We start from the raw sequence: 24,777 nt of genomic DNA, 5'->3' as shown, positions 1-24,777 counted from the left end.
AGGCCAAGGGTGGAGGGGTACCAAAATCTTCCCAACCAGGGGTACTAACAGAGAAGGGATAACTACCCTTCCCGGGATCAGCCCAGGGGAGAAAATAGAGCCCCGTATCAGCCTGAGCGGGTTTCCCAGTTAGAGCGCCAGGTCCAAAATATGGCACGGGATCTGGGTCACATACTGAGGGCTCAACAGAACCCTCAGATGAGCGTGCCACCACAGAATGCCCCAAACTCTGGACCTGGTACTCCAGAACAATGATGGGGGCAGCACCCCGATAACACACCGGTTCCCAGGGAGGAGGCACAAGGGGAAGGGGGGTGTAAAGCCTTGGACAAAGCTTCCTTCCCAACTTGTAAACAGCCCCTGGAAAACCAGGAACCGGAAACAAAATCTCCTGCCCCTGAAAGCCTGCCTCCCAAGGAGCAGAGGGGGGTAGGAGAAACAAAGGACCCAAACAGACCCACTTTGTGGAGGAGGTACAGATCTTCCAATTTGAGGGAGAGGGATCCTCAGAGGATCCTGGGGAAAGGACCTTCTCCTTCAGAGATGGGGGAACTCCTCCCAAAGAAAAATGGGTCCCAAGGGATTCCAATCCAGACTGGGGAGATATGAAGACTGAGCTACCGCCGCCCATCATCTCATCCCAGAACCCACAATACCAAAATCCCCTGGTTCAAACCCATCCTGGTGACTGCCTCCAAAAAGGGGGGGGGGGCGGCGGCCCAGAACCGGAACCAGGGGAACCCACAATGGCTCTGATCTCCAGTTGCCAACTTTTTCTTTCAGATTCCCAAGACTCTCCACAGAATTCTGTCCAAATCTCTTCTCTAGCAATGTCCAAAACCAGAAAGTTAGCCCACCAGTTGTCCAAAAATGTGCATTATCTGTGCCCCCTTGAGGAGAAGGAGGGAAGATACTATGCCCCGGTACAAGTACAGGGGCAGGGTACAATTTTGGCACTGGTGGACACTGGATCCCAAGCTACCCTTCTGTCCAAAAGGGCCTCGAAAAGTTACCGAATTCCTCTCACCTCTCTTCCTGGACAACTGCAGAACTTTGACGGGAAGGAAATTCCCGTTGAGGGGACTGCAGACTTGGACATTAAAATTGGGCGACACAAGGTGAAACACCCGGTCATAGTAGTGACTCCAGAGGGCACCCCTTGTTTACTAGGGAATGACCTCCTGAGAAGGTTGTCACCCCTAATAGATTGTGTAAACAAGGTCCTCTGGACCCAGACTAGCCGACCAATAAAATTAAAACAGAGTGTCAACCATGTTAGTTTAAACGGCACCTGCCACATGGTTGAACAAAAATCTGACCAAGTAGAATTTCACTTCCAGAACAACCAAACTCCAGACATGACAGTAATAGCAGTAGGACAACAGACTAGTGATGGGGGGTCCTCTCTATTTCTGAAAATCAACCTCCCTTCCAGTTTAAGGTGGTATTCCACACTGGAAGGAAACACCCTGAAATTCTTCACCAATCCACAATCAGAAACTCCCACTCCTATAGTCCAGAATGATGTGAAATCAGCTCAGAGCCTGGCTGATATTCAGCAAATTGGAGAGCGGTTGTTCATCCCTGTTCAGTTAAATGAGGGGAAGGACTCTATTCTCGCTCGAGTGTGTGTGAACAACGGTAAGAGCTTCATCAGCGAAGCCATGTTCCGCCAACTCCCAAAAGATCCAGCCATTCCCACATTAAAACTGATAGACAAATGGGAAATGGACCTGGAAGCACCTAATTCCAAACAGCTCCTGCCAAGGAGGTGTATGCTCAAAATCTCCATTGGCAACAAGAGCATAGTCCATAATTGTTGGGTCGTGCGAGACGTCACTGCCGCCTTTTACTTAGGCAGTGACATTCTCAATCGCTTTGCCATTAGTTTGGACCTAATAAACTTCAAAGCTTGGTCCCGATTAGCGGATAATCCCATGGGCTTTGATGATCCAGAAAAAGCATTTAGGTCAGCTCAATTGCTACCTTATGCAGTTGAAACTCAGATTAAAGAGGAAGTCACCATCCCAGAAAGGACCCGACAATTCTCCCTGGAAGTGAAAGTTAAAAGAGGACAACATTTGCAAAGGCCTGATGCTTACATACATCTAAATGCTTCTCTCCAACAGCAAGGGTTGGCGGTAAACCCAACTCCATTAGTCAACATAGAACATGATACCATTCCAATAGAGGTGGATAACAGCGATTTAAAGAGTATTACTCTAGCCGCAGGCACCATTATTGGAATGGCGGTTGATGACCGACATTTTTCCATTGATCTAGGAAATGAACTGTTAGGACCAATCCCCAAGGACTGTTTTGACAGTGACAGTGATGACAATACAACACCAGACAGGATGTTTACCCGGCATGGGGGAACTTCCTGGTGTACACTTCTTGCCCTTATGGTAAGGAAGATGTGACTTGTGACTTCAGGAGGGATGAGGTGATTTTCCAGGTCCATGAGGGCTGCCTTTCCCACCTGAAGCCTCCAGTCCAAATCAGCACTCTGACCAGGGACTTCTCCACCCAGCTGGAGGAGGCCGCTGAAATAGCCAAACCAGAAGTCTTTCCAGGCTTCAGGCAGATGGTGGAAGAGAGAGTCAACCTAGCTGATGCCTGTGTGACTCTGGAACAAAAGCAAAAGTTGAAACAAGTTTTCTTGGATTTCCAAGATCTCTTTGCGGTAGACTCATATGACTGTGGTCGCACCGACATCCACACAACAACAATCCCCACGGTCCCTGGAATGACTCCAGTGTTTGTGAAGCAATATCGCTTGCCTCTCGCATCCATGGAGTCCCTTACTGAAATAATTTAGAACCTTGAGTCCCAGGGAATAATCCGTCCAGTCCACAGCACTTTCAATAACCCGGTGCTGGGAATATTGAAGCCAAACGGCCAGTGGAGACTCTGCGCCGACCTTAGGGAGCTCAACAAACGGGTCCATACTTCCCGATGGCCTCTGCCCTACATTGACCAAGGGCTGGCCCAGATCCAGGGGTCACAGGTATTCACTGCAATAGACCTGACCAATGGATACTGGACTGTGCCTGTCAGTAGGGAGGACCAATACAAGCTGGCTTTTACCTTTGGGGGCCAGCAGTACACATGGACCCGGACTCCCTTCGGATACGTCAATTCCGGCAATGAATTCAACATTTTCCTACACAAGGCCATGCCCGACCTGGGTGCAAGGGGTAACCTGGCTAATGTAGATGATGTCCTCATCAAAAGTTCATCTGTGGAGGAACACATAGCGGAGATCCGTTATGTTCTGACCCAGTTGAGGGCCGCCGGAGCAAAACTTTCCTTTCAGAAAGCACAGTGGTGTAGAACCTGTGTTCATTTCTTGGGGCATGAGATTACTCCTCAGGGTCTCTGTCCCCAGGAAAAGAAAGTGGAAGCACTTCAGAAACTGAAAGACCCCACAACTCTGCGGGAACTAAGGAGCCTCCTTGGACTGACTAATTACAGCAGAAAGTTCATTGAGGGCTACGCAGAGATCACCAGACCCCTGATTCATCTCCTGAAGCGGGGGGGTCAAGTGGGAATGGGGTCCAGAACAAGCCGAGGCAGTAAGTAAACTCAAAAGAAGCCTCTCACAAGCGCCTTGCCTAGCTTACCCTGTCAGAAACAAGAAGTTCTTCCTGGAGACAGCGTTCTCTAATATGTGCTTGACGGCAGTATTATACCAAAAGCATGACAAGGTCAATAAAGTAATCTCCTATGCGAGCAAAACTTTATCCTCTGTGGAGGAAAAATTCAACGAGTGTGAGAAGGCACTCCTGGCAACGGTGTGGGCATTGAAGAATTACCGCCCGTTTATCCAGGGGGAACACATCATAGTGGAGACTGCACACCAGCCTCTGCAATATCTCCAAAGTGACAGAATCCGGGCCGGGAATGTGAGTAATTCCTGAATTACTTCCTGGATTCTGTCAATGCAAGGCTTTCCTGTGGAGGTCAGATATGGCCAAAACAAGAAGAGTCCCCTCGCGCAAGGTCTGGCTGACTTGCATGATTGTGCCAGAGAAAACTGTCTCGAGGACGAAAGTCTAAAAATCAAGGACAACACGGAGGCATACCTTAATTCCCCACACAAAGTCTTTGAAGAGGACAAGTGTGAGGGAATGCCCACTGTCTATGTGGATGGATGCTCTTACCATGTTGACAACAACAGGGAGAAAGAACTGGTGGCCGGCATAGGGAATGCATGGGTGAATGCGTCCCCAGAACCCTCTGCTGGATACAAAATTGGTCCCCGAAGTAGTCAGGTGGCAGAATTGATGGCTGTGCATCAGGCCATCCTCACTGCTGTCCAGCATCAACTCCACAAACTGGTCATAATCACAGATTCTGATTATGTACGGAACGGGTTCGTGGAGCACTTGGTTAATTGGAAAACCAGAGGCATGTTATGTGCTAACAACAAACCCTTGAAACATGGGAAGTTGATCCAAAACATTGATGATCTGGTCACATCGAATGGGATGAACATCTACTGGAAAAAGATCAAGGGTCATTCCAAAGTAGAGGGACCAGACAAAACTGGAAATTACTTAGCTGATCAGCTGGCCAAAACCGGGGCCATCCAAGGGGATCTAATTGAGATTGAGTCCCTGTTGGGGGAAATCCATGTCACTGCTATCACTAGGTCCCAGACAAATGCTCACAATGATCTTTCAACTGCCCAATGGAGCAAGGAGACCCCTGATGCTGATTTGATTACAGCTCAGAAGGGGGATCCAATGATTGGTAAGTTTTACCAACACCTTGAGGACCCTGAGAACATTACATTGGGAAAGAGGACCTAAGAGTGTTGATGAAATGTCCAAAAATGTTCCGAATCCAAGACGGTTTGCTGGTAAGGAAATCCAAAGCTGGCCACGATCAGTGGGTGGTTCCTACCTCATTCCGAAGCCTGATGTTAAGTCACGCCCATGATGCGGCCACCGCCGGTCATAGGGGGTTTCACACAACACTGGAAATCTTAAGAGAGGTTGCATACTGGCCACACATGGGGCAGGACCTTGGCCAATACTTGAAGGGGTGTCTTGTGTGTGCACAATTTCAGCCATCATCCCTCACGCACCGTGCACCCCTCCAAAAGAGGGGGATGACACTGCCATGGTCAGATTTGCAAATCGACTTTGTAGGCCCTGTGATTCGCTCGTCTAGAGGAAACAAGTACATGTTGACCGTTACATGCTTGTTTACCAATTGGGTGGAATGTCTCCCAGCCCCAAATTGCAAGGCAGAAACAGCAGCTGCCCTGATGATTAACCACATCTTTTCCCGTTTTGGTCTACCTCAAAGGATTGAGTCAGACAGGGGTAGCCACTTCACCAGTGAAGTAATGACAAAGATGTGGGAGATACTGGGGGTCAAGAGAAAGCTACACATTGCTTACAGGCCAGCTTCTTCTGGGGCAGTAGAGAGATATAACCGAACCATTGTGAGCATATTAAAGAAGTTTGTGGCAGATTCTGGGCCAAGTTGGGATATCCGATTACCTCTGGTCCTAATGGCCATCAGATCTACCCCTTCATCTGCAACCAAAATGTCACCATTCGAGTTGATGACTGGACGCAAGATGGTGCTTCCGCAGCATTTGCTCTACAGGACCCAAGAGCAGACACTAATAAATGCCTCCACAACTCATGAGTATGTGGAGAATTTAAGGAAACACCTTCAACATACTCTTGCCTATGCTCAGCGGAATCTAGAAAGATCAGCTGAGAGTATGAAGACCCACTATGACCTGAAAACTTCCAGGAAGGAGTATCAGGTGGGGGACCGGTTCTATTTATACAATTTCCAAAGGAACCAGGCCAAACAGCGAAAATTTTTGCCTACATGGAAGGGACCGTTTGAGATTATAGACAAGATCTCCCCTGTGGCCTACAAGATCCGCATCCCCAAAGGCGGTTTGGCAGAGGGGGAAGACAAGTGGGCCCACATCAACCAGTTGAAGTGTTGCCATCCCAGGCACACTCTGCAACAACTGGAGGAGTCCTCTGCAATCCCAGAGGGTACCGCTCCAGAGTAATTCAATTCCAACCCTAAAATATCCTACATATAACCTATCAAATTCTGTGTTTCTCAAGTTTGTGTTCCTGTCGCTTAATTTAAAAAAATGTGCATGTTCATATCTGTTGAGTTCTAAAATATATATGCCACCCCACTATATCAATGGTGGGGGAGAAATGTCCATGAATAGGTATTGCCGCTCTTCCTTTGTCGTCCTAGGGGAAAGAAAACCTGGAGACTGGCCAAGGAGGACGATCCGGAGACCGGGAGCAGAGACGCAAGGGGCCCGGGGTACCGCCCAATATTCCGATCAGGACCGGCGAGGAGAACCGATCGATCAGTACCGGATGGAGGAAAAGATGCTGAACTGTGCCATCTACCGGAAGAAGATGAGGAGAACATCCCAGATCTTGCGAGTTCCATCAGTGAAACAGAATGGCCATCGCAAGAGGGGGGCGTGTGGGATGTTTTTACCCATGCATCCGAGCCCTACCACAAAAACTGCGCAGTACTGGCATGGAAAACATCATGATGGCCAGAACTTCCCAGAAAATGCACAGGGAAATGCATGAAAAATAGGCTGCCACCCATTTTTGCCTATGTTGTGAGCACAGAAGGGCACAGAGCCTAAAACCATTGTAAAAGGGGCAATGCTGATTGCCAAAAGCAACCCATAACTGGTGGGAATTCGTTTTCTTCAGGTCAAACATGGCTAATTTATGGGCACAAAATTATTTTACTGCAGAACTACACCAATGCCATTTGTTGAACCTGGACAATATACTTCCATGTAATATCTCTTGTTTGAAATGCTTGAATTCAAGACTGATCCAAAAAAAATTGCATGCAGTACCCACTTTTGACTGAGGGCGGTGCTAGCGGTCTAAACTCTGACAGGGAAACTGCATGTCAGGAGTTGCAGGAGAGGCCTTTACATCAAAGGCTGGGAGTTAATTAAAATCTTAACCACATGCTGTTCCCAGAAGACAATCTGATTTAATTAACAGGCCAAAGGCTGGGAAACCTCGCAACTCCAGAGATTCACACCAGGAGTTAGAATCTCACATGACCTCTTGATTGATAGAAGGCAGACTGGCTGGGAGCCTCCTGGAGACCACACAATAGGCTCTTGCACTTGAATAGGATATGTTGATTTTGACTGTTTCCTGTCAACAAAGGCCTGCCTGCCAGAAGGCACATGTGATCACTGACCCACCCAAGTCTTGGAGGCGGACTCCAACACTCTGAGAACTGAATTGAAAGCAAAATATATTTTACAGAAACACTGATAACTCTTTGTAATCAAATGACAGGAATGTATAACTTTGAGAGCCTTCATTTAAAAAATGTACCTTCGATTCAAGCCCAAACTCCAATTTGTGTGATGTTCTGGGGCAAAACCCTGCTATTTATGTATACTACAGACTCTGTGTTTAAGCTGGAGACATGGGAATTTACTGGAGTATGTATGGACATGCCGTGTATATGTGTATAACTTTTAATGAAGAACCAAGGTTGCAAAACCCACTAAAATCGAAAATAAGTTGCCATTTTTGAATGCAAGCCCTTAGGAAGAGCAGAGTTTGAACAGAGTATACCTCATGCAATAGGTAATATGTACATGCAATGACAAACCACTATGTATTTGAGAAATGTGTATTTTGATCAAATATAGATTTGTGGGCAAACTGACCAGGGGAGGATCCTCTGACCCATAAAACCTACAGCATCACTCTGACTCACAGTTCCTTCCCCAATCATGGGAGAGGGGAGAATTGGGCCAATGACAAGTAGAAAGGGGCAGGCTTAGCTAGGCCCAGGCACACACCCACTTTCAAAACACATAAAAAGAGACTGCTGGGACAGGTAGAGACATTGAAATCCATTTGCTGCAACGCGCTCTGCCGGACCACACAACATCCAGAGATACTAGATCCAACACTTAGACTTTAAAACTCCAAAGAACTTGATTCAGAACTCAAAGAAAGGGCCTAAACCCACAAACTGAGAACTCTTCTCAGTAGGCCTCAGCATCCAGCAAACCTAACAGCGGTAGCAGCATCCAGGAGCCGTGCAGATCAGCGCTGGGTCCAGAGAAAGCTGTGCAGAAAGATCCAGAAGCAGTGCTGTACCCAGAGAAAGCAGAGCAGTATCCAGAACCAGAGGCCAGAGATCCAGAGTGACCCAGACCGCTGTTAGCAGAACCAGAGAGCTGACCCAGATCACTGTGAAGTGCCGAGACCAGAACCGGAGTCCAGTCCAAAACCTGACCAGATCCGTGGCGAGGCCTAATTCAAAAATATATTGTGAGTACCTAGCAGAACTGTGCCGAACCAATCTCTTAGTTAAAATAATCTAATCCACACTATTTTAATCTAACCAGAACTGCCTCCTAACTGTCACCTGTCATTTTCTAGCTGCAAGCTGTAACCTGTCGCTTTGAACTTTTAAAATTTCAAATCCGAAAAACTACCTTTATTTAATTGTCCGTATCTCTGGAACCGTTTGTGCTAGGAACTTAGCCTTTCAACGAACCTAGAAACGACTTGCTACTCCTTATACTTTTGCCGTACTCGTGATTCACGCATTCGCAAATTTTACTGCGATTTGCGATTTGGTTAAAAATCCAGCCACGTGTAACCATCAGCAGTCCTCTCTTTCCTGGCTAAAAATTTGCCTCTTAATCACCATCTCTGAATCATTGCTAAAGTGAGCCTGAACTCATCCCTAGTATCTCTCACTCACCCTGAACCCCCTGAAGGGAATTAAAAGCATTTTCAGCATATTTCTCACTGCATTGTCACCATATTCAAAGCATTTTGCCTGTGTTTCAAAACTCCTATCTGTTGTATAAGCTGCTGGGGGGTGAATTGTCCAAGAAAGTGATTACATTGTATTTTGCTGAAACCCTATCAAGTTATTTTCTGTACTGCATTTTCATTCCACCTTGCATCCATTTGAAACCATAAAAGTATTGTTGCTATCTTATCCATCCTATAACCACTCATCATTGATTATAAAGAAGTGTGCTAGTGCCAGACTATCCATTATTGATTACTGCTCAGATTAAGTGTGATATTCAATTATTAAATTATTATAAAGTGTGATATATATATATATATATATATATATATATATATATATATATATATATTGTTTAAATTCTCAAATAAACCTTTTAACTTGCAAAACAGAACTACTTCTTGGCTCAGTGGGGTCAGGGGGATTCCAAGAGAGAGGTGTTATATAGGGGTAGTCATCCAGAACTCATGAACTGGACATAAAGATATATCAATAAGGGTTTCCATTCAGTATCCCAGACTAGGCATTGATTTAGCTGTAGTGCTGGATTAAATCCTCTTACAGTTCGCAACAGGAAAGTACTTTAAATTAGCCTTGTCCCAGCATTTGGGACGGGTGCTAATGGCGTTAACTCCCCGTTTCAAGAGCTGGAACGGGGGTGTTAACTGCTCGCTGCCCTCGATATATTCCCTCCCTTGGCTCTGGGCTATGACTCGGGCTGCTGGGATGTTATCCCCCATTCCAGGCCTTGGAATGGTGGGTTAACACCAAATTAGGCAATGATCTAGGTATATAGTTGGCATGTGCAGTAAGTATTGTGGTGTAAATTGTAATGTCTTGCACTTTGTGCTTTTGTGTGTGTGTGTGTAAGACGAGTTTTGAGAACGTGAGTGGTGGAATGCTCGGGTGAGTTGCGTGTTGGGGAACATCAGTTGATTCGGAGGAAACGGTTGGAGAGATGGATGTCAGAGGCTGAGCAGAGCTGTTGGTTGATAAATAATGAAACATATATTCTCTTACCATTGGCTCTCATGTCGTATAGGGAATATTACATTTGGTGATGATGAGACCAATGCCCAACGGGGGACCTGCGCAGATAGGATGCTGTAGCTACAGTGATTCAGAGCTCCCTCCAGGCTGTCTCAGGTGCCGGATCAAGGAATAGGTGGCCGGAGGAGTAAGTTGCGGCCAAAGCTTATCATATCGGGAAATGTATCCCGAGGTACATGGCGCGAGATCAAGCACAGAAAGTAACAGCATTGTGGATGAAGAAAAATAAACAGGGTTAGAGATAATAACCCCTGAATGTCACCCAACATGCTGCCATTTTGGCTAGAAGTAAATTAAACAAGGGTGCAGCGAGTAATCAGCATTCGTCCCAAAGAGCTTCTCCCTCCAAGAGGAAATAAAGAATAGAGATGATTGTGTGCCCTGCAGTGCATACCCATATACTGTGCCACAAATATACACCTGACTATCTTGACAAAGGGATATTGTAGTCATTTATAAAGATTATACACAAGATGCAGGGCATCACAGTGCTTCCACTGGAACGTTTTCTACCAAATACCCGGTCAGCCAAATGTATTGTGCCCAGAATGGAGAGAGTATTGGAAACATTATATTAAGACTGTTGAACAGGCAGGTTTGTCACCACAAAATAAGAAGTTGTTATTATTGCACGCTATGGGGCTTGAGGGCTAGCAAATATACAGAGAGTTATCGGAATGGACTGGTGATGAAGTTGATGACATTGATGAATATGAACAGGCATTGAGGCAATTAGACAAATATTATGCCCCAGAAATGAATGTTTGCATCAACAGTTTCACTGTTTACACCAGATCTCAGAAGGTGGATGAGACAGTGGAAGAGTATGTCTCTCCACTCAGGAAGCTAGCTCGCACATGTCGTTTTTGTGCAGGTGTCACGCTGGATGAGTACATTAGAGATCAGATCATCATTCACACCAAAGAGTCTCTGGTTCAAGATCAGTTTTGGATGGTGGATAATCTCTCACTATCTGAGGCTGTGGCAATTTTGAAAAAAGGTTGAACATACCCACATGTGTGCCAAAGAAACCAAGAATAAAAAGATGGAAGTTTCAGAAGCACAAGCTGTGAATCAGAGCCAAGCGGATAAAGTGTCTGTAGAACATTTCCTGGTGAATGTGGTAAGAAGCAAGCTGATAGGATCAGGGGGATGAAGGAAGTAAAACACATTTGTAATTGAGAGATCAAGATTGTAGAAATAGTAGGAAATGAATGAGGAAAACAGGATTCAAAAGTGAGGGAAAAGATAAGGATAGATGTTTCAGGTGTAGCAAAGTAGGACATTGGCCCTCATTACGATACTGGCGCTAAAACATGGCGCTATTAGCACCATGTTTGGTGCCGGAATCGTAACAAGTCCGCCAATGATCAATGGGGAATTACCACCCCATTCCAAGGTTGGCGTGGCGGTAATTCCCCATTGAACATTAGCCCTTCCCAATTCCCGTTTTTGCCCCATAGGGCTCCATTGGATTGTGGAAGGCGCTAAGTACGGTACCCCAAATTGCAGTACCGTACTTAGCACAAAGGTCCCTTTGCGGTTCCCTACTTTAACGGCTGGTCTATACCAGCCGTTCAGGTTGGGTCCCGCAAAGGGACCTCGTAGTAAGACGCTAATGGGTTAACGGCGCCACAGCCTTTTACAGCGCCATTAACCCATTAGTGCCAGGGTCGTAATGAGGCCCATTATGTCTATTCAAAGAATTGTCTGGCTATTAAGCAGACATGTGCAATTTGTAAGAAGAGAGGACATTTTGCAGTGGTCTGTAGAAACAAGTAGAAGGTGTTGTTAATACAAGATGATTGAGATTCAGAAGAGGACGTTTAGTAGTAGTACATGAGCCAGGAAAAGGAGTATTTAAATGTCCGAGATGTGACATAGTAATTGAAAATTGGAAGTTATCAGTTATGTTGAATAGCTGCTCTCCATACACCATAATTACTGCTGGAATGTGGGAAATATTGCAGTACCCAGGATTGAGAGCAGGACTTCATCCGTCCGACCTCAAGAATCCAGGAGGATTTGAATAATCAAGAATTCACATCACAGGTTGGATCAAGAATATATTACAGTTCAAAGATTGCAAGGCGGAAATCAAAGATTACATAGCAAAAAAAAAGGAGTGAATGTTCTTGGCTGGAGAGATCAGGCTGCATTAAAGATAAGATTAGATCCTTGTGAAAAGAGGAAATCATAGGGGCAAAGCGGTGGTCTTGGAAGCAAAACCATGCAGAGCAACAGAGGTTTGAATTCTGGATTTGTGCTTAGCAATCGAGCTCAGGTATGGTATTAGGCACGTTATAAAAAAAGAAAAAAGTAAGATGAGCCTGTGCTATTAGTGAACAGCAGCGACCCAAGTACGGTGAAGGGTTTGAACAGAAATGATGGTGATGTTTTTCAAAGAACTATGCTCACAAGATTGTTTTGAAACTGGGAGCGGTATCAGTTGCTCTTACAAAAGCAAAAGCAAGGCCAATTCCTTTTGCCTTGGTGCAAAGTGTGGAGCAAGAATAGAACAGACTTGAGATTGAAGGGGTGATTGAGAAGATCAAATCCTCTGAATGGGTGAGCCCCATCATTGTTGCAGTCAAAAAGAATTGGAAATTGAGAATCTGCATAGATTTTAGAGACTTAAACAACAACATTTTGGTGTACAGATACCCACTGCTGAAAATATTGGTGATGCTGAATTGTATTCAGGGGGCATATCTGTTCAATATGCTGGATTTGTCAAGTGCTTACCATTAAATCAACCTCACTGAAGATTGTAGGAGCCTGATGACTTTCATCACATCTTTCGGCATGTACCAATAAAAGAGAATGCTGTTTGGACGGGCATCTGGTGCTGCACTGTTTCGGAGAGGTATGACTAATGTGCTGAAGGATCTAAAGGCAATTTTATTATACCAGGATGACATTATTGTGTTTGGAAAGGGGGAGTGTGAGCACAATGGAAGGTTGCATAATGTACTGAGTAGATTGTGTGAGAAGGGTTTGAAAGTAGAGAAGAGTAAGTGCTGGTTCTAGGAGCCTGAACTGGAATATTTGAGCCATGTAGCCAGTGGTGTTGGTTATAAGCCCAAGGTTGATGCCATGGAAGCCATCAAGAATTCACCAGATCCCAAAAATAAAGAGGTGCTCAGGTCATTTTTAGGATTCTGTGAGTTCTATCATAAGTTTGTGTGGGATTTTGCTAGCTTGACAGAGCCCATGAGAATACTGCTCAAGAAGGAGATTACATTTGAATTGGATGCAGAATGTAAGAAATCAGCTCAGTGGAATAATAATAGTTTATGTGTCTCTATGAATCTCTGAGGATTTGTGATCAGGTAGGTACAAAACCAAGTTGACTGTGGATGCAAGTGCCATTGGATTGGGAGCAGTGTTGTCGGCAGCTAATGCAGGATGGACGTGAAAGAATAATCTGTCATGCATCCAGGGAGATAACTGATGTAGAGAGTAGAAAGTCATTGATTGAGAGAGAGCTTTTGGCTTGTTGTTGTGTGGTAAGTTATTTTAGAAAGTATCTGTGGGGAAATAGGAGAGGCCGGTTGTAGAGATGGATGTGGGAGGGAGCACAGGGCTGTTGGTCGATAAATGAAGAAACATATATTCTCTTACCATTGACTTCCATGTCGTATAGAGAATACTACATAAATCAACAAAGTGCTGACACCATTTTGGCCTAACAGAAAAATGTGCATGTCTTTGAGATCATCTTTACTGTGTCGCTTCACCGGTCCAACACGGGTAGACACTAAAACCTCCATCACATTTGTCACTAAGATAGCAGACATTGGGCCTCATTTTAAGTTTGCCGGTCCAGGAACTACCGTACCAGTAAGCATGCCAGTATCGTAGTTCCCGGACCGGCAAAATACGAGTTGTGCTCGCAGGTGCCTTTCTGCCTGCCAGGTCGGACCTGGCAGGCAGAAAGGCACCCGCGAGCACAGTATGTCGATGCCAGTGCATCCAACCTCCCCATTCCTATTCAGCCCTATGGGGCCGAATGGGAAAGGGGAGCATCTTTTTTCTGGCGCCCGCAAATGGGCAATTACAGGGTATGGCAGGGCCATAATGACCCAGTAAATGCCCATTCGTGGGCACCGGAAATTTTCTGAAGTTTGGCAGCCGCCTGCCGATTTTACCAGTAAGGCTACCGCCAAACTTCTAATGAGGCCCAGTATATCCCAAAAAACTTTATTCACTAGTTTCACAGCAACAATTACAACAGAGACCACGCTTCTGAACCCGAAGTTGCATTGGTTGCATTACATCGCCGAGCCAGTAGTAGCTAAGAGGGAAACAATTTGTGGATCTCCAAGAGGAATATATTGGTTTGTCTGACATGACAGTGGGGATAAAAATGCAATGGCCCTCATTACGACCCTGGCGGAGAACCATGGTGCAATTTGCACCATGGTCCATGGCGCAAAGCTGCCAACTCCGCCATGGTGGTTGGCGGACTTACCGCCCCATTCCGACCTTGGCGGGGCGGTAAGTCCCCAATCCCCATTTACCCTTCCACATTCCCATTTTTGCCCCATAGGGTATAATGGGAGTGGGGAAGGCGTTAATTACGCCACCGTAAATTACGGTGGCGTAATTAACAACAAGTCCCGTAGCGCCATGGATTTTTCCGCCTGCAAAAAGCAGGCGTAAAAATCACCATGGCGCTACGGGAACTCGTAGTCTGGCGGAAAGGTACGCCATGCTTTACGCTGGCGTAAACCCCTTTCCGCCAGGGTCGTAATGAGGGCCAATGACTTTAGGCTCAGCAATTGACACTATGGGCCTCATTACACGGTAGGCGGAGGACCAAGGTGCTATAAGCACCTTGGACCATGCCGGTAAAATACCGGCACTGCCTTGGAGGAAAGGGGAATTACCGCCCTATTCCAAGGTTGGCGGGGCGGTAATTCCCCCTTCCCCCATTGCCCTTCCCCATTCCCATTTTTGCCCCATAGGGCTCTATGGGAAGGCGCTAATTACGGTGCCGCAAATTGCGGTACCGTAATTAGCACCATGGTCCCTTTGCGGGTTGGTTTTTAACGCCTGCTAAACAGCAGGCGTTAAAGTACCAACCCGCAAAGGGACCTCGTAGTAAGGCGGTAAGGGTTTACCGGTACCGGTGCCCTTACCGGTACCGGTAAATCCTTACCACCGTCTGTGTAATGAGGCCCTATGTCATCAGAGGCATAATGCCCAGGCATGTGTTTTAATGTCTTCATCAATTTCATTCTGGTAGTTGTAGTCTTGAATCACATGGATCAAACAATATGTACTGAAGCAAAAACAAAGTAAAAAACAGACTCCCAGACTAGCGTAGGTTGTCAGTGTGACATGGAGGCATCCGGTAACATTATGCGTCATAAAATGTCATGTTTCCAAATTAGAGGAACTGAAGTAAGCAACAGAGCATTTCAAGAACAGGTGGGAGTGATGTATGCAAACACATTCTGTGTTCTTCCTGGGGACTGGCAGGAAAAGGCAAACCTCTGAAATTATCAGTTGTGCTGAACTTTGATAAAATGTAACATGCTATAGTAGTTACACTCAGTAATGCTATATATGCACGAAAATTAAAGGGGGTTCCTATCCCTCAGCTCAAAGGTACTCATTGTATTTACCATACAAGTGATGCAATATTGATTGGGCTTGGCTGTGACTCTACTACACTGGTAGCTTTATAGTAAGTGCAGAAACCAATCTAACTATATTACCAACTAGGATGACCATTGCCACTCTCGCACCCTCCCCTTGCCCATTGTGTTCCACGTTTTCAGCTCTTTTTAAAGAAAAAGCCAGAGCTCTCCAGGCCTGAAGAAAGACGCACATGCGCGTCCAGCCATGTTGTGCGGAAAACGTAGATTCATTCCAAGCTAAATTGGCCGGGAACACAGCAATCAAAATCTGTTTAAACCATCTGCTTCCTTAGATGTTTTTTTTTCCTTCAAGCATTTATTTCCTCAGCATAGTGGCAAAAAATATCCATCTCGAGCTGGTGGGGAGTCTGACAGCCGAAGAGTGAGTGCCGCAGACGAACAGTTTCGCAATAAATAGGTTTTCTAACAGCTGCCACATCAATGTGTTTAGATCTTAATGACAGAAGCACCACAAAGGGAAGAGTCGAGATTAAATAAGGTTAACAGCTGCTGGATTTGAGCGAATTAACATGATTAACATTACAAGAGTTCACAGAAACCTATATCTAGGACTGCCATCAAATTATGCCTATGGGGTCAGTATATATTTATGTGAAAGTCAGAGGCCTTGTGGCCAACAGGACAATAAGATGATTTCGTAAAAAGTTGCACCATTTTATGGAAATTGACTAGTTAGAGGAAATTAGGTCACCCTGACCCTTTTCTTAGTGGCAACGCAGGAAGTTGCATTGTATGACCTTTGTGGGATGAGTATGTACGTGCTTATTTAAACTATCTGTTTTAAAACCATAAGGCTGCAGTGTGCTAATAAACCAATGTTGATTACAGTCAGCAATATCTGATTAACAGCAAAAACGGATAAAGGGACACTTTAATTTGACAGCTCTGCCATCAAATGTTTTTAATCACAGTGCAAGCAGAAACATACACACACTTACTGCCCGCACTAGCCTAAAAAAGCCACTGTGTTTGAATCCATGGGCATCAGAATGGTCAGAAGGGCTGGTGCAGAGGCAATCACAATCCAGATCCTCCTGAGAGGTTGCCTATCCTTCTCCAACCCTACAGATCGATCATCGTCTGGGCAAAATCCAAAGTTTATAGACCACAAAAGCATGCCTTTGAAGGCCATGGGTCAATGCACATAACAAGTAGTGGAATTAAGTCCACCCGTACTGTCCCTTCACTCTTCTGCCTTCTGCCCTCTTTCCCCAAAATGAAACACCTATTTGGCATCTTACCTCCTGCCCCCTCCAACCCTCTTAGCACTGTGTTGTAAACTGTAATATCAAGAGTGAAAGAAACTAGGTGTTAGAAAATGCATCTCTGGATCGCCATTATTTTCAGTGATTGCTTTCCCCACAACATGCATCTTTATGGACACCTCTCCTTTACAATCTTCAACCATCAACTGCTTAAGACATATGCCAAAGGTCATAGCCACCTCCATGGCCCAAACAAAGCTTTACCTGCAGCAATCATTAACCATGGTTAACTTGTCCCAAGCAGGCAATTGAAACTGACTAAAGCAATGTTGTCTGATCATTAACTGCACAGGGCACAGGTCCAAATCCCCTTAGGGGCAGCCAAAACAACAAATGTGCCCTTCATCCAGGAGCAAAACTCTGGAATTTAAAAAGAAAAAGACTTTTGTGAAAAGTAGAGGAATGTCATACCCTTTAGTTCTCACCCATTTCGCCATTATTAAAGGATTTGTCATTGAGGAGTGTTTTGCTAACTGCCAGGTCAACCTTAGTCATCTCTCTGCTAGGTGCTGCTTTATACAGCCAGAGCTGCAGATAGTAAGCAGCTAGGGGCTACTTTGAAGGAAAGATAGGTGAAGTTCATGGTTCCTATGCATAGATGTTCGGTCTACATTTAAAACATCATTCATTAACATTTTGAGAATCGTCTCCTTAAGTAGAGAACTTACATGTTGAAAACATCTCAAGGAATGCCTTAATGGTGCACCAATGTCCGCTGTTAACATCAGTACTTGAGCCATTGCCGTCTTCCTTCAAAACATGCCTCTTCTTGTTTCCCTATCAGTGTCTGGGATCTCACAGAACCGAGTCAGTTGAAAACTACAAGTGTATGCTAGACCATAATGCATGGCTATTTGCACCTGATGCCACATCGAATAATACATGTTTGCAGGGTGCATCAGTTGAATCCTTTACTTGAGGGAAAGCTAAATATGTAATTTTGAAAAAAGCAGATGTTCATTAATTTGTAGATAGGCATGAAGTTTGATAACACAAAGTATTTGAATCAGCCACATGGCTATATCCCGCCACTAGATCCTTTAAATAAGCTTGTCCCGATGAAGGCCATTGTCAATATAGAGAGTATGATGAATTTAAACTAGCGTGGCCAAAACACACTCTGTTGACTTCTTTAATTAGATCTGTGGGTCATTGATGCTTGTTCCCACATATTGTAAACTATGAATTTAATAAAAGCACTGTCTTAAGGTGACCGTTGTTAATGTGGTACTTTTGTCTGGCGTTATTGATGAAAGTGTTTTCTTTAATGTACATATCATATAATTGTCACGTGCTATAAATGTATTTATACGTGTAGAGCTACTTATGTTTTTAATGACTAGATGATCATAATGAGTATATTTGCTTTGATAAACATACACACTCTCAGTGACTCGTCCATTTCACAAACTCTAATTGGTTTGGATCATAAGCACCAAGGCAGTTCGCTGCTTGTAAATATTCCCGCCCATGGCACACAGTGTGTACGTCTTCCTGTGGACCTCAAGAAGACTACCCGCATCTCCAAGCTCCGCATGTCCAACAATAAAACTCAGGATACAAAACACCTCATATCATGATTGAAGGCAAGTGGTCTTTAAGGTCATGAACTATGTCTACGATTGAACCAAGCTGATTGTCTGATGACCACAGTGATCTCAAAATGTTTCACGTGGCAGCAGCCTGGTAGTAGTTTCTTGTGCAAAACTTTGCATCACTCCAATCACCATACCCAATCAGTCATCTGCCTGGGTTTTGCCAAGTACAAAGAGTGATTCCAATGGGGCATTCTTACTTTACAAATAATCATCATCATACTACTATAACAATACGACATACACCATGTCCATTTCTCACCTGGGCTCTGCTTGGTTGATTGACATGTACATTTCATAGGTGCTTTCTTCTGGCACGGCACCAAGTGGTATCAATAGGCTGACCCCTGAAATACAGAAAATACATTATTACACTGCTGCATCTTCCCAACGCCATAGGTATTTGTATTTTTATATGTGTATGTTTTGAACAAGAGGGATGCTACTTCTAACAGAAGTGATTAACATACGACACAGAATACAAAACAGAGCCAGTTTCTGAGTAGGGTGTCTGTACAGTGGTGGTGAGGGGTGAATGGATGAGGTTGAGACTAGTTGGTGAAGTGGGTTGTGTAATGAGACAGACTGTAAACAGTTAGCAAGGAACACACATTAATACGATGCAAATTAAGGGCATGATGTCTGAGCAAACACACATTACACATATTTACCATTTGTACAAACATAGGTGAAGGTTTCCGGAGGGGTACAGTGGGACCAGTGAATGAAATGGGATGGGGTGGAGGCACAACTCTTGGACGCATAATAGGTGCAGCTTAAGACTAGTCCTAAACAATGCCACTGATGGTCTGGGTTTAATGTCTTGGTGCAGGGCATTCAAGTGGATGGGGTGAAGCAAAGAGAAGAAGCAAAACATGCAGGATGCACAGATTGGGGTTAAGGAGAACTGAGGATCACAGAGTTTTAGAGGTGGATTAAAGAGAGCTGCACTGCTAAGGGGCCAGGCATTTGAAAGATATTTGAAGGGAGAATGCCTTTGCGAGGAGAACAATACAGCATGGTGTTTGGTGTGGAGAGGTAGAGGCTTTGGCCAGTTCTAGAGGGTACAAGAAGTGCGTTTAAGAATTTTTGTGTAGGAGAAAAGGGGGATAGGGCTAGTCTAGGGAGTAGGCAGGAGCAGTAATAAGTTTACTGAGCACAACAGTAGAGATTAGAGTTTTGTAGAGTGAGGTAGGATGGACCTTCCTTATAATTAGAGGATTCTATCTAGATGCAGTGGAGGTAGCCATGATGAACAGTTGGAGCTGTAGGCCATTGTCAAAGATTAGTCCAAGTCTGTAAGTCTTGGCCAAAGGAGTAAGGAGGTCAGGAGTGTAGTTGAAGAGACAGGAGAGACGGGCTAGCGTTGGAGGCTGGGAAAAAATGACCTACAGCTTAGAGGAGTTTAGCTGCGAGGAGCATTGAGTAGTAGACGTGGTGGGGATGAGAAGAACAGCTCTGTATTAAGCAAGTGTTTTGAGAGTCAGTAATGGGTTTCTTACTTACATGGATTGATGACAGCAGGTTTTTTAAGCAGGTTGGGTTGCTGTCATTGGAGAGAGAAAGATTGAAGAGCGAGGATAGATAGGTGATGTTAAGTTCAATCTTTTTAATGGTTTGGTGTACAACGGGGTCGATGGGAGCACAGGATGGGTTAGATAAGCAAAAGACCGGTAGATGTTTGATGAGGAGGGGAAGTGAGATAATGATCAAAGTCTGATAACAATGCGAGTTGCAGAGAAGTATGAGAAGAAAGGTATAAGAGTGATCAGCGTGTCAGCTATTTTAGTGATTTTTGAAGAGAAGCGGGAGGCAAAGTCATCAGGATAGAGAAAGTGAAGGGTAAGGAGCAGTGCTTAGTGGTTGGAAATCATAGCTTGGATGATTAGTCAGTTGTTGATGCTTTAATTCAACATAATGTGACATAAAAGAAGATATACAGTCAATAAAATACAAATACAAGTCAACAGTAAATCAAGCAATCCATTAAAAAAGATTATACAGAACTGTTATGCACAACATCATTTTCATGGTCAGGCTACCACTTACATCCACAATGCATGCCTCAATGCGTAACCATAACGCCAGTTTACCAGAATACATACTAAAGACCCAACTTCCTAATCATATGTGCAGTATTTCTATTGCAGGTTTTTAAAAAATTATTCTGGACCTAAAACATAAGGGTTGTCTCGTGTATGTTCGTACAGACCACCCTTTACAGGGAGTAGCTGCCATTAATAAGTAACGTAGGGCTGGTCTGACTGTTTAAGACGTTGCTTTATATTGATCTTTAAGAATGGGGGACAAGACTAGTTATTCTCATCGTATGATAAATAGGACAAAAAAGAACAAAATGAAGTAGGTCTTCCCGCAGTGCCCCCACACAAAGGAAGGCTAGCATTATGCTGTGGTTAGGGCCCTTGTTGGTGATGTATTTAGCCTGGCCCTAGTAACCAGACAAGGTTCATCAATGAAACTGCTCCACAGAAGAGGAGGATTAGTAGATTGTTCAAAAATTGAGTGGAAGGAGGACATAAGGTCAGTGTATGGGAAGTCGAAAACAGAAGTGAGGGAATGGAGTCAGTCCTTATTTCCAGTGAGAGGAGAAGGCACGTAATCGGTACGCCAGTCAGGTAGGGGCTGATGCCTGAATGTCTTCCGCTGAAAGATAGCCACGAATTTGGATGTTGAGGGATGGGTGCAGCAGGGGATGAACACGTGAGCAGGTTAGTGATAGTCGTGGGAGGTGGCAAGCCAAAGTTGATTTCGGTGCTGTGTGCATCTGGAAGAGGGAGAGCTAGAAGGGAAGACTTAACCTGGTTAAGATATGAGTGAAGGAGGCAGGTTTGAACTTACTTTTGGTAATGAATGAAGGTAAGTGTTCAGAGAAGGAGATCATAGGTTAAAGGTGAGTGGAAGAATGGGGCTGTGGGTGTGGTGGCAGACAACATTTTGATGGAGATAGGTTTAAAGGGGGCAGGGATGTTAAAAATTAGAGGGGCGGAAGAAAGGCTGATGGTGTGTCAGTTCCTATTATTAGGCCAACACTAGTCCATTTTAAGTAACTGTCCTGGGAGGATAGCTCAACGACAACATGCTCATCTCAGAAACAAGACGACACAAAGCAACACAGGTTCGATCCCCGGTTCGTGCTTAGAAACCTCTGGGTATTAAGCGTGTTATGAATATGCAATTAAGACCAATTCCTGTAACAGCTCCTCGATGCCCCTGGGCTGTATGAGCACTTAAAAAATGCAAATAATTGAAGGGGAGTTAGAAAAAGTGACAATGTCAGTGTGGAAGGCAGCCAGAAGGCTTTTGCCATAGGGCAAGATCCAAGTTTCGGTGATGGCCATCAGCAAGTGTTTGTGTTGATGAGGTTCAAAGAGTTTTGTGATGACAGAAGTTTAATTACAGAGGGATTGAGAATTTCACAGACCCAGCATATGATCACTAGTGTGCAATGGGTCTGGGAGGAAATTGGGTGACTATGATGGAAGAATAGTTGGAGGGTGGCGTGCAGAGGAGAAGAGAAGCCAGGGAGCCATTTAGGAGTAGAGAAGAATGAGGTTGTGGAGAGAGGGAGATAGAGGGCCTCATTATAAGTTGGCCAGTCTGGAAATAAATTGCTTGTAATAACGTGTACCAGCACTTTTCCAGACTGGCCAATGATATGTTTGCTGATAGGGTGGGGGATTTACATCCAGCTAAAAGCTGTACGTATATAAGCCACCCTACTGGCAAAAAACTGCCAGTATTACCGGCACGGTAATACCCGTTGCAGTGCATGGCAATTTACCAGCATTTTCCGCGCCTTGGAATCTTCTGGTAATTCCGATAGAGCAAGTACTGGAAATGGTAGTACAGATTGCTGGTATCCTGCTGGAAATACCAGCGGGATACTGGCAAACCTATGATGAGGGCCAGAGAGCAGGGGACACAGGAAGTGGTAGGACGGAGCATGAGGTGGGATGTGGCACTGTAAGAGAGGGACTGAGAGGGCAGTCAGAAGGAGAAATACAACAGGAAGGAGATTTTTGGTGCGAGAGTGGCAAAAGTGTATTTGAGAGGAGGCAATGTGGGGCGACATGTAGATGGGCTAGAGGCAGAGGAAGGAGGTGTTGTTATTCTAGTTGTGCTGGCACAAGGGTGGTAAGGTGGACAAAACAAAAACATAACAAAATACATGCAATATGCCATTAGTGACTAGGAAAAAATATTGGTGAAATAGACCACTGGTGGCCTAAAGTAATATTAGGTGCAATTCCCTGGTAGTTACCAACAATAAAAAATGAGTTTCATGAGGGCAGCAGTGACAAACACTAAAACACAGGAGCTATTTGCAGCTTATCAGAACAATACAAGATATGTTGCAATGTGGTGGTAACAAGTAAACATAATAGGGAAGCAAACAAACATATGAACGACCAAAATAATTTGGTGAAATAGTCTGGGTGAAACCAACCATACAAATTATAATGTGCAATAGGTTGCTAGTGACCAAAAATAGAAACATAAAAAGTAGGTGCACCAGGCTGGTAGAGAATATCAATGAAATAGTAAGGTATCCATAGCAAATAACAATGAAAAGCAATTGCAATAGACAGTGAAGAAAAATCAACAATAAAAAATATATATACTTATATAAATGTGTATTATAGATACCGTTGTCCGAGAGGGACTAATGGTTAAGAACATTAAAAAAAATAAAGTAGGTGCAATGGGCCAGTAGCGATCAGTCCTTCCCCCAGTTTGGTTTGGGTCAGAGAGTAAAGTTGACCCAGGTGGCTGGGTTTTTAAGTGATTGTAGATGCTAGGACTAGGAAGCACAGGCCGTGCGTCCCGGCCTGATCTCCAATGGGTACCTGGATTGTACGTCTTTATTTGATTTTGGTAGGAGGTTTTGTGAATTGCGGATTCCAAGCCACTGGTGGCAAATAACAGGAGAGGATGGATGGGCTCACATTTCCTTCATGCTAGCATTCCATGGAATGATGATGAGGGTGTCAAGGGTGTAAGTGGCGAGAGGCCCTTCCTGCAACTTGCTGCAAGGAGGAGTCATGTGATGCAGGCTTGGAATGTCTGCCCCCCGTCTTCCTCAATTCTTCAGTTCACTGGATGGGTTAAAGGAGGGAACCCCAGCTCGTAGAGGCAAACAGCACACATGATGATCAAGGAAGTCACCTTAACATAATGCTGTTTTTTTTTCTTCCTGGAAAGATGTTGAGTGTGTCATGGGTTTAGGAGGCCAGTGACATTTCCTGTAAATCCCTACAAGGAGGGGTTCAAGTGATGTGTCCTCGGAGGGTAAGGTCAGATGACCCTGCATGATCTGCAAAGGCTGCCGCATGGCTTAAGAAATTGTGGCGGCATTTGGTCGGGGCGATGACAGAGCCACATTGTCTGGTGGTAAAAAGAACAGGAGAGGAGTTAGGGGCTCACTGCACATTAATGCTGCTGATGATGGGATAACAAACTGTAATGCCATCCAATACGATTTACAGCAGTGAATGCCACCCACCCCCGCCTTCCTCTTTTTCTGCCAGCAATGTCTTAAATGTGTCAAGTACAACTTAACAACAGTCTGAAGAGTTTATTTTTTGAAAGCCATGAACTAGATCTAACTTGATTGTTTAGGATGCCTTCCACATTCAACAACAACAACGTTTCACACTATAATTGTATGACCAATTGTTTTTTTTTTTTTTTGCATTAATAACATTTACAGGATTTCGGTTTCTTTATGTGGTCATTTTAGGATGCATAAGTAGAGTTGTTTTAAGTGTTTGAATGTCTAAGATTGTATAGACTGATAGAAATCTTTTGCAGATTTTATATTTTTTTAGATGTGTATACATTAATTCTGTAAAATCAGTGAGAAAGTGTGAAACACGTTAATATTGTTCTATATATTGTTATCAAAGTTATATATATATAAAAAAAAAGATTCAATGATTTCTTGAATTAATTATGTATTTGAAACAATGAGCTTGGGGGTTTGTGTGAGCAACTTTATTGAGAATATAACTGGCATCATTTTAGATATATAATGAATATATCTGCCATAATTAATATTAGCTTTACGAATACTCTGGGCATTATTTTTTTATTTGTAGTACATTCTCTGTTTCCTGCAGAGTTATTAGGGTGTTAAATGTTTGGTAGATAACTTTTCAGTAACTACACTCCATTTGAAATATACATATACATTTAGCTTGAAGATCATATCCAATCATCTGAAATAAGGCCTGTTTGCAAGAGGATTGGCCGACATTAAATTGGGTGGAAAAATAACCTCTGAAGTAGATGCTTTTTTATATGTTCTTCATAATCACGGCTACATGGGTAACTGTCCAGTTT

The 24,777-nt window shown here is 44.2% G+C and overlaps 1 protein-coding gene across 4 annotated transcripts in view; it reads right to left on the bottom strand.

The window, feature by feature from the left end:
* Nucleotides 1-24,777, bottom strand: part of UNC5D (unc-5 netrin receptor D) — a 1,559,947-nt gene that overhangs the window by 231,137 nt on the left and 1,304,033 nt on the right. For all 4 annotated transcript variants that reach the window (XM_069617969.1, XM_069617971.1, XM_069617972.1 and 1 more), the window contains one exon: nt 18,677-18,761. In XM_069617969.1, the coding sequence (XP_069474070.1) occupies nt 18,677-18,761 (85 nt within the window). The remainder of the gene's footprint in view (nt 1-18,676; nt 18,762-24,777) is intronic.

Source organism: Ambystoma mexicanum, chromosome 10 (genome assembly GCF_040938575.1).
Source record: "Ambystoma mexicanum isolate Mex_15411 chromosome 10, UKY_AmexF1_1, whole genome shotgun sequence".
NCBI classification, from domain to species: domain Eukaryota; kingdom Metazoa; phylum Chordata; class Amphibia; order Caudata; family Ambystomatidae; genus Ambystoma; species Ambystoma mexicanum.
This window is presented reverse-complemented; position numbering and strand designations above follow the sequence as displayed.